The sequence below is a fragment of the Astyanax mexicanus genome, chromosome 13, assembly GCF_023375975.1.
Source record: "Astyanax mexicanus isolate ESR-SI-001 chromosome 13, AstMex3_surface, whole genome shotgun sequence".
Taxonomy (NCBI): domain Eukaryota; kingdom Metazoa; phylum Chordata; class Actinopteri; order Characiformes; family Acestrorhamphidae; genus Astyanax; species Astyanax mexicanus.
The window spans coordinates 14,341,002-14,356,025 of NC_064420.1; the positions used below are offsets into that span (position 1 = coordinate 14,341,002).

A 15,024-nucleotide genomic window follows, 5' to 3' on the forward strand; every position below is an offset into this window, starting at 1 on the left:
TGCATAATGGGTGTGTCTCCTCAAACCTCATTCAACATCAATGTGTAGTCTTGCCCAACAATGTTAGCTTCCCATGGGTACTGACTTTCCTTTAATGTAAAGTTTACTTCTTGCCCATATTGTTGCAGGTCATAAGAGCAAGTTACCATTTTCATTTCTTCAGGCTGGAAAAATTTTCATCTGACAGAAAGAAGCATGGTTATTTTATTACGTATAAAAAAAAGAAATCAAGCTAATCTCCCCTAAATAAGCAAGCGTTAGTAATACTAAGTGACAGGGCAGAGAATCAGACAAAACATTAAACGTACAACACAGAACCTCCAGTGAGCAACAGAGGCAAGGAAAACCTCCCTCAGAACTGGAAGAGGAAAAACCTTGGGAGGAACCAAGACTCACATGTACTATCAAGGCTAAAATACAGGGGGGGACCCATCATCCTCTGGTCAGACAACTTATAAATGAATGTTAAAAATCTTCATACAGCCAAATAGGTCTAGTATATTGAGGTCAATGTGCACACCAGCAATGGAAACAGTAAGAAAATTCCTAGTTAGAGTTCATATAAACTTTACTGTAGTGGAGGCTGAACAACAATCTTGAGGCCGTTAATCCGTTAAAATGCCTTGTCCCATATACAGGCAAAAGGTGCAGGTGATACAAAACCCTTTTTCTCGGTAGTAAAATAATTTATTTACACTCTGAAAATTTGAGGGCTTTGAAATCTCCTACAAGACACTTTGAGAAGCTGCCTGTTCTTTCTCTACTCCACTTAATAATTCCAGATCAGTAACAGGAATCAACTCAAATTCTACATGTTTAAAAATAGATGTAAAAACGAGATAAATATAATTAATATAAAGGTTTGGAGGACATAACCTGATTGATTTGTGTTTAGGAAAATATTGATTTTAAAATGAAGTTTAGGAAAGAGCCAATTTTATGATTTTATTCATCCCCAAGGCCTGTTAAGGGGACTTCCATCAGTCTGGCTGAACAGGTGTCAAACATCCATTGGTATCAGGCTGGACAGGTGAGCAGTCAATAACTCAGGGTTAAGATGGCAGAAAGATGGAATTATTTTTGGCTGTATTTATGGAGAACAAAGTGTGTGGCTAATGATTTGGCCAGATATAATAAATAAAACTTAATATAGCAGCCTAAATAAGTGTCAGAAGATAACATAGACACGGAGGCTCCCAAAAACACTGGCATCCACCCATTCTACCGTCTACAAGCCTTAGCCTACAAGTCTACAAGTTTCTAACTGAATGCCCCAAGGGAAGGTAGCCCTGGTCTACAACACTACACACTGATGGTGTGGATCCTTAATATGCTGCCTGCTAATTGTATGTGTGATTTTGCAACTAAGTTAAAACTTATTATTTGATGATTACAGGAGCAAAATCCAAATGCTGTGCGTTGTGTACTGATGCTGATTAGTAAAGAAACAAGCAACAGTCTGGAGAAATACTCAGGAGGGATGGTTTGTGCTTCAGCTTTATCTCCATGTCAGAAAAATGTCTTTAAATGTCTTTAAAATATAGCTTTCAAATGAAAAGTCTCTCTAGAAACACACATTTGAATGTTTTCTTGGCAGGAGATTGTACCATCCCTCAAAGCCCTTCATAAATATGTGGAGACCTGCCAGCTGACCCCTGCTCTGGATGGCTCGCTTTCATATAGTCACAGAGACTGGCTGGACCTCCATCAAGTGAGTAAACTCAATGTCACTGACAGTACGTACTGTAAATGATGCGTGTGTGTGTGTGTGTGTGTGTGTAGTTGCAAAAATAGTTATACACAGATGGAAGCGTGGGATTGCAAAGCAATAAAGGTTAACAGAAACAAAACAGTGGTATGCAAAAGTTTGGGTATTAAAATCCTTTTCATGATTTTCCTAAATAAATCTTTGGTTGTTTGGATCAGCAATTTCAGTTAAATATATCATATAACAGACGAACACAGTTATATTTGAGAAGTGAAATCAAGTTTATAGGATTTACAGAAAGTGTAAACAAAATTAGGCAGGTGCATAAATGGTGGTTTTATTGATCTGAATATCTTTAGCACTAATTATTGGAGTTTAAAATTGGTTTGTTAAGCTCATTGATCCTTAACCTACATCCAAAGGTGAATCAAATTATGATAAACATGGGAGCCTTAAAACACAACTCTCAAATGACCTGAAAACAAAGATTGTTTAACATCATGGTTTAGAGGAAGGATATAAAAAGCTATTTCAGAGATTTCAGCTGTCAACAGAACTAAAAAAATCTCAGATAATCAGAGGACAAGGATGGTGAGAACAGTCTTAGTCAACCTACAGACCAGCTCCAAATATCTACAGCATCATCTTGCTGCAGATCTTGCTGTGAATCGTTCAACTATTGAGCGCACTTTACACAAGGAGAGACTGTGTGGGAGAGAAATGCAGAAGAAGCCTTTTTTGAGCACACGCCACAAACAGAGTCGCTTTAGGTATGCTAAAGCTAAAGCACATTTGGAGAAGCCAGCTTCATTCTGGAATAAGGTGGAAGGCGTGACGTAAAAACAACACAGCGTGGTAAAAATTTGGTGGTGGTTCCATCATGCTGTGGGGCTGTGTGGTCAGTGCAGGTACTGGGAATCTTGTTAAAGTTGAGGGTTTCATGGATTCCAGTCAATATCAACAGATTCTTTAGAACAATGTTAAAGAATCAGCGGGAAAGTTGAAGTTGATGCGTTGGGGCTGGATACGACAACGACCCTAAACACTAAACACTGCTCAAAATCTACTAAAGCATTCATGCAGAGGAACAAGAACAACATTCTGGAATGATCATTTCAGACCCCAGACCTGAATATTATTGAAAATCTGTGGTGTGATTTAAAGTGGGCTGCTTATGCTCAGAAACCATCAAACCTGACTGAACTGGAGATGGTTTAAATGTTTTGTAAAGAAGAATGATCCAAAATACCTTCAACCAGAAGCCAGACTCACATTAGAAGCTATAGGAAGCATATTGCACACTTTCTGTAAATCTTATAACTTAATTTCACTTCTCAAATATCACTGTGTTCACCTGCTATATGATATATTTAATTGAACTTGCTGATCCAAACAACCAATGATTTAGGCAAAGTTCAGGTATATACACGAAAATCATGAAAATGATCAGGGGTGCCCAAACTTTTTCATACCCCTGTAAATGATTAAACATTAGACTGTTATGAGTCTTGGTCATATTTATTGAGCTACACATACAAGTGTAGTGTGTAATGCATTTGTAACACAACCTGCCAGACGTCTCAACAAGGAGTTGTAGAGGTTCCTAATGGTGTCCTGCAATAATCCATCCGATGAGGCTGAAGATTCTGAGGTAGCAGCCCCACATCCAAGGGATGGGTCTGGCGATGTGTCTGTAAATTTTATAGTGTCTGTGACTTAAAGGCAAACTCCTAAGATGTCATCATTGTCTTTTTGGAATAGCGCACCAGTCTGAGAGTTTAGAAAAGGTGGTGCCAGTGGTGGCAGGACCTCATTAATGTAATCTTGTGCTGTCAATGTAACAATGCTGTAATAAAAATGGTCCATTTCTTGTGGTTCAAATTATTTATTATGATAAGTATGAATGAGTGCCACAGCTATTAATATTTGTTTTGTTCACAGGAACTGCACCCCTTTGTACTGGACCTAAAAGAAGCAACCCGTTTGCTTCTAGAGGCCATTAAAAAGTTGGAGGGAGTCCATAAAATAGACAGTGTTGAGGTCAGTGTAAACACAAAAACAACATCCATAACTGTGTGGAAAAAATCTGTTTGTCCAGAAGAAAGTCAGATCCTAGATCTGATCCCAACTAATGCTATATTTAGATGTTTTGAATAGGAGTCTGATTATTTGATTTCTCTTTGTATCTGTAACTCAGGACGTTCAGCAGTGCATCAGTGAACAAAGAGCTCTGATGAAGGAGGTGCTGGAAGACACCCGTTTGGTTAACCTGCAGAGGGAGGGCGGGGCCATGCTGGCCAGGTTAAGATGGGAGAGTGATGTAAAATCAGCGTATTCTGAAGAGAGCCGGTAATGCTACAGCGCTAAGTAGGACTGTGCCATGTCATACACCATATACAATAATATCCTTAACATTTTTCAAACAAATAAAAACATCCATAGTGTGATAATATCTTAGCTTACATCTTGTTTTTGTTTTTTTTAATTATTCATTCATTACTCTAGATTGGTCATGGATACAGTGGAGGACCTGTATAACCAGGTGGAGGAACAGGTCCATGTGCTAGCTAGAAGGTCCAACATGTCGCTACAACACCTTCACTTCCTGCTACAGCTCAGGGAGATGGAATCAAGGTTTACCAAGGTACCAAATCATATTCATGGGTCTGGAAACAAGAAATGCACTATAGGCCCTATCGTACACCCTGCGCAAGGTGCATTGTGATGTTGATTGCTATCTTACACCCTGTCAGCCGTCTATTTGCACTCTTTGTACTTCTGCTGTTACAATAGCATCAGAGTTTAGGAATAAGTCTACACTGATGGGCGTGGTGGTCTGGAAGTGAGGTGTGCCTAGGTAAATATCTGTTGTGTTTCTTTGTGCCACTGACTGATTAAAACCCTGACAACAGTCAAGAGTCAGCTGCCCAATCTTATCTTAGCCATCTCAGTTATGTGTGGCTGAGACATTTTAGAGCGTTGGACGAGATTTTAATAAATGAATTAATATATTTATATTTTAATAAATTTGCCCTTGTGATAAGAAACGAACGGTAACATTTCTGTGTATTTCAAATGTTTTAAGTTTTATATAATTGACTGGCAGCACACCAGCGTGCTTTATTTTTCAGATATAAAAAAAAATTTAAAAAGTGAATTTCAGTTAAATGATAGCGAAGTGAAATAAAATAAATGTATGTTCAGTCGAAGTGCTTTATGCTTTTATTTTTTCATTTAAAAAACTCTAGCCTTTGAATGAGTATGAGCATCTCTTAAAATTCTCAAACAGCAGAACGCCTATATCTACTATACTAAGCTACAGTTATTAAGTCTGTGTACTGAACATAAATTTAAATCCTAAAAATGTCACAAATAACTATAACGAATAATAACTAATAGTTACCGTGCAGATTTTTAAATATACTAAATTTTTATAGTTGATTGCTGAAGGCTCTGGGTGAGGTGTTTTTTGCTAAATGTAAAGGTGGTAAAGAAGTGATGGTGTGTGGTATAGTGAATGGGGAGCGCAGTGCTCATTATGATCCTGATCTTGGCTGTGCGGCTGACTGTTGATTTTAGAAGTGGTTTCACCCGATCAGTCGCGCAATGCTATTTTCCGCCGCCAAGATAAAAACACGCCAAAAATTTACCTGAACACACGTCATTTCCAGACCACCACGCCCATCAGCGTTAATATATTCCAAAAGTCCAATGCTATTTTAAGGACATGCGTGTACGATGGCAACGAGCCACGCTACATGCCTTGTGTAGAGTGTACGATAGGGCCCCTTAAGTGTAAATCTGCGTTTTTTATCTTATATATCTTAAAAACCTGGGCTACAATACAGTATCAAATACAGGTGTTCAATAACACTGTGGTAAACTGTATTCTCTTAAATTATATATATATATAAAAAAGGCCAGGCAACTTATTTAGAAAAGGATCTTATGGAACACTTAAGAAAAGTGCTGAAGACCTTTATTTGATTGATCACACACATGTAATCAGGATTGTATCTAATCTGAGATTAGGTTTGTACTCAACTCAACTCAACTCAACTTTATTTATAGAGCACTTTAAAAACAACAACAGCTGCAACAAAGTGCTGTACATAGCAAACTATAAGATAAAAAACAAAACACTAGAAACAATAAGACAAATTAAAATATAGGTATCAATAAAAATAAATTGCATTAGATAAATATATGAGCCAAGTAAAGTAAAAGTTAAACAAAATAAAATAATAAAAACAGAAAAAAATAAAATAAAAATAAATAAATAATGAAATAAAACAAGAACATTTAAGTCTTAAATTAGGTTAAAAGCCAAGGAATAAAAATGAGTCTTTAGCCTGGTTTTAAACGTGGACAGTGACGGGGCTTGTCTGACATAAAGTGGTAGGCCATTCCACAGTTTAGGAGCTGCAACTGAAAAAGCTCTATCCCCTCTAAGCTTGCGCTTTGACCTCGGCACCTCCAGGAGCAGCTGATCAGCTGACCTAAGGTACCGAGCAGGGGCGTGGGGGCAGAGCAGCTCAGTGAGGTAAGGTGGAGCGAGTCCATTTAAAGATTTAAAAGCAAATAAAAGAATCTTAAACTGAACTCTAAAATGCACAGGCAGCCAGTGGAGGGAGGCCAGAATGGGAGTAATGTGCTCTCTCTTGCGTGAACCTGTTAAAAGTCGGGCAGCAGCATTTTACACTAACTGAAGGCGTTTAAGGGAGGACTGATTTACTCCAAAATATAGTGCATTACAGTAGTCCAGCCGGGATGTGATGAAGGCATGGATTACTGTTTCAAAGTGCTCATGTGTAAAAACTGACTTCACTTTTGCCAGCTGCCTAAGGTGGAAGAAGCTGGACTTGACTACTGCACCAATCTGGCGATCCAATTTAAAATCACTGTCCATCTTAAAACCCAGGTTAGAAACTGTTGGTTTTACATACGGCGCCAAGGGGCCCAAATCAACAGGGGAGGCTTCACAAGAACCACTGGGACCAAACACAATCACTTCTGTTTTCTTTTCATTAAAATTCAAAAAGTTTAAAGACATCCAGGCTTTAATGTCATTAAGACATAACAGAAGTGGTTGAATAGAGAAATTGTCTTTCTGCTTTAGTGGCATGTAAATCTGGCTATCATCAGCATAACAATGAAAGGAGACACCATGTTTTCTCAGAATGGAGCCCAGTGGGAGCAGATAGAGTGAAAATAGGAGAGGTCCTAAAATTGAGCCCTGTGGAACCCCATATGACAGTGGAGCTAAGGAGGATTCAGAGCCAGCAAAACGAACACACCAAGTTCTGTCAGACAGATAGGACCTGAACCATTCCAGAGCACTACCACAAATGCCCACTAGGTGCTGCAGACAGGAAACTAAAATGCTATGGTCAATTGTGTCAAATGCTGCAGTTAAATCCAGCAGAATAAGAATAGCATGGTCCCCTGAATCATTGGCCAGGAGGATATCTTTAAAAACCCTAAGCAACGCTGACTCTGTACTATGTAGGGTTTTAAAACCAGATTGAAAAATTTCAAGAGTATTATGCTCATCCAGAAAAGATTTCAGCTGAGCATAAACAATTTTCTCTAAGATTTTCGAAATAAAAGGGAGCTTTGAGATAGGTCTATAGTTTGCCAATATAGTTTGGTCAAGGCCAGGTTTCTTGAGCAGGGGTTGCACTACAGCATGTTTAAAACTCGAAGGCACAACACCAGAGGTCAGACTGCTGTTAATAATGGCCAGAACCTGCAGCCCTATACTATGTATAACCTCTTTAAAAAAGTGAGGAGGCACCACATCACAGGGAGAACCTGAAGGCTTTGTATGACCCATCACATCCTTCAAGTATGACAGAGTCAGTCACAGGCTCAAACCTATCAAGCCCAGCCAGGCAGGGGGCAGACACAGAGGAGTCAGAGGCAGGAGCTGTGATAGGAGCTCTTGCAGTGGCAACCTTATCAATAAAAAAGTGCAGAAAGTTGTTGCACATTTCAGGGTCTGCTTCCAAGCAGATGGGCTGAGGGGGCTTAAGAACAGAGTTAATGGTTTTAAATAGCACCCGTGAATTATGACGATTTGCCATAATAATGTTTGATAAGTGCTCCCTTTTAGCTTCTTTGATTGTGTTCTGATAAGTTCGCCAGCTGTCCTTTAAAATGTGAAAAGAGACCTGCAGCTTGTCTTTTTTCCATCTGCGCTCAGCTCTGCGACATTCCCGCCTCGCCTCACGAGCTCGGTCATTAAACCATGGCTCAGGTTTAACTGTAGGCTGTCTGGTTTTTAATGGAGCCACTAAGTCTAGTATGGTTCGGCAGGATTGGTTGAACCAGGAGCTGAACTCCTCCGTATGAACAGGGGCAGAGTCAGGAGTGGGGCAGAACTGATCGAAGGCAGTGGAAAATTGACCGGCAGAGGACGGATTAAAACTCCGACAGAGCCGAGCGGGAGCGCACGATTTAACTGCAGCATGGTATAAAACAACATCAAATAAAACAGGCATGTGATCAGAAACCCCATTATCACAGATCTCAACGTTTGAAACAGACAAGCCGTGAGAAAGAACAAGATCCAGAGTATGGCCATGTTCATGTGTGGGACCCGACACACACTGCACTAGATTAAAAGAGTCAATGATGTTTAAAAAGTCCTTCACCAGAGGTTTATCAGGACAGCAGACATGAATGTTAAAATCCCCGACAATAAGGACACGATCGTAGTTTGGCATAAGTACAGCAAGAAAATCAGAGAAATCGTTCACAAAGTCCTTGTTGTATTTGGGGGGTCGGTAAATAACGCAAAGGACGCAAAGGATCGGGTCAGAGCGACCCACCTCAAATAGAGTGACTTCAAAGCTGGATATTGAAGCGGATACAGAGCGCTGTTTACATTTAAAGTCATTTCTAAATACTGTTGCCGTTCCTCCACCACGACCTGACGCCCGCGGGGAATTAAAATAATTACAGCCAGCCGGTAAAAGTTCATTGAGAGCGCTGTACTCACCGGCACTAATCCAGGTCTCTGTCACACAGAGGAAATCCAGGCAGCGAGAGTAAAATAAGTCCTTCAGGATAAAAGTTTTATTTGCCAGTGATCTGGCGTTCACCAGCCCGATCCTGGCAGGAGCTGAGGAGTGGGGTTCGGCGTGTCTGGGAGCCCGGCGCAGCGTCCTCAAGTTGCGGGGATTCACCCCGCGCTGGCGAAGCCGAGGAGAGCAGGAGTGGCGGGGCCGGAAATCTTCGCCCAAGCCGGCGACAGGTATCAGGCAGGTGTTGATGGGTTCCAGAAAACGCCAGGACACGACGAATGGAATAATTAATCCAGGTCTTATCTGAGAGATGAAAGAGGTGTGTGCCAGGCAGAACTTTAGCCTCACCTGTTGACCGCCACGTTTACCGCGACGGCGGCGACGCTTACGCCGGGGCGTTTGAGTCGAGGCCCGATACAGGTGGATTGGTATCCCCGCCAGGAGCGGGGGCAGAGTATTTTGTCCTCCTTGGCAAAACGCACGTATATCACTGACATTTTGACTGGCGGTCATACACCAACAGAGACTCAATAAGTGATGTTCCAAAGCTTAATAGCACTAACACCGCCAAACAGAGAGAGAGTAGACGGCCAGCCACGCACACCGGCGCCATCTTGGAAAAAGATGGCGCCGGTAGGTTTTACCTCTAGGAGCAGAGTTTGGGTCTCAAAGTTTAGATCTAGTGTCTTCTCTTCCCAGATAAAGGAGTGGTTTGATGTGGAGGGAGAGAGACGGCTGCTGGAGGCTGAGGCTGTGGAGGCATCCAGTGGGACAGTTCAAGAGACTCTTCAGAGCTTTACCACATTCCTCTCTGAAGCCAACGTGAGGATTCTTGCTCTCTTTTTATAATGAAGGATGCATCCATGTGTTAATCTGTATGTCAATTTCAGTTCATTACACACTAGTCAAAGTACTAGTGGCACCTAAATGGCAGCGTAGGATTGCAGTGCTATTTGAAAGGAAGGTACACATACAGAATTAATGTGTAATGCAGTTGTAATACAACATGCCAGACATCTCAGCATGCCATTCCTTGCAGCATGAATATTCTCAGGCAGTTCCTGCAGATGTGTGGGGTAGGGGTGGAGTGTTGTTAGTGCACTAGTGTTGTCACAATACCAAAAGTATGAATTTTGATACGATACCTGCCTAAGTATCTCAATAATGATACTGAAACAATACCATGGCAAACACCCTTAAACATCAGAAATTAATGGAATAATAGAAGATACACCATGGAATTAAAAAGTATTTGGTTTTTTTTTATAATAAAAAGCAGAAAAGATTAACAATATGATAATCTTTATTCCTAATTTCAAGTGAGAACATAATAGATTTATGGAATTTCGTTGATGTGTTTTTTAATCCGGTGTACCTCATGTAAAAATGGTACCAGTCAGGTTATAAAGAACAAGACAAAAAATGCTAAAGTACAGAGCTGTAAATAAGTTTCACTGAAGTTTGTCCAGCACAAGAGTGAAGCAGCATTAGCATTAGCTGCTAGCCACAGCTCTAGTTTTTCGACGTTCAGAGGTGAGTATATTGGACTGTAGTCTGCCTGTTTACTGTGTTAAAACATGGCTGGCTAGTGCTGCTGACTGTGGTTGGCTAGTACTGCTAACTGGGGTTGGCTAGCGCTGCTAAACACAGCTAGCTAGAGCTGTTAAACGGGGCTGGCTAAGCACTTGTTAATCATGGCTGGCTAGCATTGCTAACTGTGGATGGCTAGCGCTGCTAACCGTGGCTAGCTAGAGCTGCTAACCGTGGCTAGCTAGAGCTGCTAACCGTGGCTATAGCTAGAGCTGCTAAACGGTGCTGGCCAAGTGCTCGCTAATCCCAGCTGGCTAGTGCTGCTAACCATGGCTGGCTAATGCTGCTAACTGTGGCTAGCTAGCACTACAATCCAGGGCTAACTAAATGCTTACTAACCGTGGCTAGTTAGAGCTGTTAACTGTGGATGACTAAGTACTTGCTAACTGCAGCTGGTTAGCACTGCTAACCATGGCTGGCTACCGCTGCTAACCGTGACCAGCTAGCGCTGCTATCTAGGGCTGGCTAAGCACTTGTTAATCACGGCTAGTTCTCACCCTTGGACAAAATACTGGAATTCTAACCTTACTGTAAATAAACTGTAGAGCTTTACTCACCCAAATAAACAGTTTTCAAGAGAGAAATCTGTGCAGATTAACATCCAGTGCTCATTTGACTGTAAAAGAAAGTTTTTTTTTTTTTTAAGAATTACAGTTTTGTCCTGAGTGCATTGTCGTGTTGTAATAGTGCACTGCAGTGTGTATTCAGAAAAGGTATGGTCACCAGTTTAAAGACCTTATTAGCGTAAAATTCCCAAGTAAGAGTGTCTGCAATAAAGACCAAAGGTGATCTGGCAACCCACACCATGACACCAGGTCACAGGCCAAACTGTTGATGTTGAAACCAAGTCAATTTATATGTTCTGGCTACAACTATTTTGACAAGAAGTATATATTTTATTACTCATGGATGATTCGTTCTTGATTTATTTATTGCAGGAACAAAGGCTTCAGGCAATGACGTTAGTAACAGAAGCAGAAAGCATTCAGGGGCCAAACTACCCTGAGACAGTAGTGTTCCACACAATGGTATCTGCCTTCAAATCCAGTTTATCAGACTTTCTGTCTCGAGCAGAGCAGTGCTGTGGTGAATTGGAGGCTATGGTGAATTTATGCCACTTCTGTGAGAAGGTTAGTTTTTATTTTTTCATTTTCAGGTCAATATCAGTATACATGCCAATTATGTCTACATTATAGCTGTTTATATTTCATACAAACACTGTGTAACAATGCAATTTTCAAAATGTACTCTTAATCAACCCATTATTACAAATATAGAGCAATTGTTAATCTTCATTTTGAATAACTTTTTGTAGATTTTATGTAATTTCACTGCCTTGTTTAATTGAATAATTATTTTAAGAGGTTAAATAGCATATTTTTTTAAAGAATATGTATTTATAAAGTTATGCAGATAATTTTTAACAATTGTGACAAGCTATTTAAACACGTTTTATTTTAAAGGGACTAAAGATGCTGCTGCATGTTCAGCAATTAATAATATTAATTTCACTTAATATTTTTAATATTGTCTTCATATGTAAATTAAGCCATCCACCATGTCATGGTAAAATGAGCTGATGTACTGGAACCGAGTCGCTGCACTTTCCTCCAAGCGCGCTGGCTGCTCGGCAATGCTGCATCAGCAGCAGCTCAAAAAGAAGCGGTGGCTGACTTCACATGTATCGGAGGAAGGGGGAGTCCTAATGAGTTGGTTGGGTAATTGGCCGTGTAATTTAGGGGGGAAATGGGAAAAAAATGAAAGTATAAACTGACTAAGCAAGAAAATAGGATTTATGTGTAGCCCAAGCTTTCAGGAATATGATGAATAATTAAAAAGCATTAAAAATGAAAAAAAAGGACAAGTAGTGTGTAATTTTTTTTTATCCAACCTTTTATGTAGTATATTCCTTTTTTATGATCACAGGCAACTGAAGTGGCGAAGGATTGCTCACAACATTTGGAACAAGAAAGACTGCAGTGCATGACACTTCAAGAGAAGCAGATGACTCTTCAGAGATGCCACGAGGTAATGAGTGAGTTCTCTCCTGAATGCTTTCAGGAGGCAAAGGCCCAAGCTTGCTCTCTGAAGATGTCCCAGGCAGTGCAAGTTTGGAACGTGGCTTGGGTAACGTGTCAGGAGGTCAGTCGGCAACTGGAGGAGTGCCTGCAGGATCTGGAGCAAGCTCAGTATCCCTCGGTTCCTGTGCCTTCACCTTATGGATGGTATGGTAGTGGAGTAGATGCAAGCCATTCGGAGGTTTCAACCGATGTAACTTCAGATCCTCCACATGGAATCCTGCGCAGGAGACCGCACGACAGTTCTGAGGTCCAGCTCTGCCAAGAACGTGACCGAGACAGCATCTACGGCACTGTGTCCTGCTTCAACATCAACTTCAAGCAATCCCGCAAAGGTCGTAAAGGGTCCAGGGAAACTGCAGCCTCAGACCATGATCCTGCCGACTACGCCAAAAACGCCCCTAGAAAGACATCCCAAGACCACAGGCAGAAATCCATTGAAGGCTCAGGCACGGTTGGTTGCCAGTGGTTCCCCTGGCAGAACAACTCCAAGAGGAACATTGCTGAGTACTCCAGTTCTCCAAAATCTCATACTCTCATACCATCCACCTGTGTTGAACCTAATACCCCAAAACTTGGTTCTGAATCTCAATTACCAGATGTTACATATCACGGAAACCAAACCACAGACTACCCAGTAGTGCCCTCCTGCTCCCAGACCCTACCCACCTTCCAGACTCTGGAGATATCTCAGGATTATCAACGTCCTACCCAGCGTCCTTACCCTGGCCACTTCATCTCAGAGAGATCATACATTGAACCAGCGCCCCATGGACGTACCTTCCACTCTGAGGAGGCTTTCACCTGGCGAAATGATGGCACAAATTCTTTGAATGGTTCTGGCACTGCAAGCAACACTATGTGAGTTATTACATTCTAACACTGTCACATCAATTTATTTTCAGTGTAGTATACGACAAAAGCAAGTACACCCCTCATATTCACCTAATGCCAGGGCTGCTAACGCAAATTACTGAGCTAGAGTCTCACTACTCATTCCATATAGTGTATATATAGTGTCCAAAAGAATCCAGACATCTGCTGCCCTCATAATGCAAAAATTTTCAAAGAGACTTTGTTCCACTTTTGCTGTTGTATGAGTTGTTATTCTTTTGCAGTAGATTATGGAAGATTACTGTGAGTATTTGATTGATGTGATTTGTTTGCTTAACAAGGTTAGGTAGAAATCCAACTATACTTAAGATGGTTTAGGATTATGTCAGCAGTGGGGACTTTTGGACACAGTATATTTACAAGAGAATGGTTGAGATGATGTAATCACCATGGTCAATGGTCATGGACTAATTTATGGAAGCAAATTAGACTAATTACTATTGCTGCAAACCAAATTCATTACTAACTTGTCTTTCTCTTTGTCTTAAAGCTAACACTGATGTCATCTAAGGTACATCTGCAGGTTTAATGTTTAGTTTAACTATATTAGAAATATACGGTAAATCGTTTGCATGTTATAAGTCTGTGAATTTGTAATCTCTCGTCATTTGTTTTTAAATGATGTGAAATGTGAAATGTAAAGAAACTATGAATAAAAGAACACCATGATTTGCAAATCTCAGACTTAAAGTTACAATACAATATTTGCAGAAATGTGATGAGATTTTGGGACAGAGGACATTTATTTACATTTTACATGTTTTTTTCTTTTTGGAATTGGGTTTGGCCTGTGTAGTAAAACCACTTCAGAAGATCCAGAATGCAGCAGCACGTCTGGTCTTCAACCAGCCAAAACAGGCACGTCACCCCACTGCTCATTGAGCTCCATTGGCTACTAGTTGCTGCTCATATCAAATTCAAAGCTCTTACAAACGCCTACAAGGTGATGACAGAACAGCTCCTTCCTACCTGCACTCACTTCTGAAGGTTTACGCTACCTCCCGGCCGCTGCGCTCCTCCAGTGAACGTCGCCTCGCTTTACCAAACAAACATTCACACAAAGCAATCCAGACTGTTCTCATACAGAGTTCCACAATGGTGGAACAAACTACCTTCCACTACCAGATCAGGAGCGTCCCTCGCTTTCTTTAAGAAACTCCTGAAGACAGAGCTCTTCAAAGAGCACTTACTCTCTTAACACCTCTAACTAACTAACTACTCTAACCTAATTTCCTTCTTCCCCTCCTTCACTCCTCTATCCCATTATTTCCCTTTAGGCCCTATCTAAAGCCAGGCGGACACTGTGCGATTTTTTTAATCGGATGCGTTCTGGAGAGCTCACACTGCACGTTTGAATCGTTTGTCAGGTCCGACTGACCTGCTGCGATGGGGGAGCTTACACTGCACGTCTAAACGCAGCCCGTAGGCGGAGCTTTCTTTGCGTACAAACTCTCGCTTCAACACAACATGTCGCCTTGCAAAAGAAAGCGCTTCTTTGCTTATTTGTGCCCTGTTGTGCGCTGAAAGTCCACGGAAGAGACGTACATGGACTCGCAGGTGGCTGAGGCGACGTGGACTCTACGTGGTCCGTTTTACAGACGGAGAGCGCATAGAAAAATGACTGCGCGTCAGGCTGCGAAAGAAACACCAGCAGCTTAAATAAAATAAAATAATTTTATTTTTTATTCTGTTTATTGTTTATGTAAAAACTGGTTTTTTAACACTG

The 15,024-nt window shown here is 41.0% G+C and overlaps 1 protein-coding gene across 1 annotated transcript in view; it reads left to right on the top strand.

Moving 5' to 3' along the window:
* The window catches only part of si:dkey-65j6.2 (uncharacterized protein KIAA1755 homolog), a 41,956-nt gene that overhangs the window by 14,447 nt on the left and 12,485 nt on the right, over window positions 1-15,024 (top strand). The window contains exons 8-15 of the mRNA XM_049462964.1: window positions 1,397-1,483; window positions 1,598-1,711; window positions 3,650-3,748; window positions 3,906-4,057; window positions 4,214-4,352; window positions 9,436-9,558; window positions 11,265-11,456; window positions 12,253-13,265. Coding sequence (XP_049318921.1) covers window positions 1,397-1,483; window positions 1,598-1,711; window positions 3,650-3,748; window positions 3,906-4,057; window positions 4,214-4,352; window positions 9,436-9,558; window positions 11,265-11,456; window positions 12,253-13,265 — 1,919 coding nt within the window. The remainder of the gene's footprint in view (window positions 1-1,396; window positions 1,484-1,597; window positions 1,712-3,649; window positions 3,749-3,905; window positions 4,058-4,213; window positions 4,353-9,435; window positions 9,559-11,264; window positions 11,457-12,252; window positions 13,266-15,024) is intronic.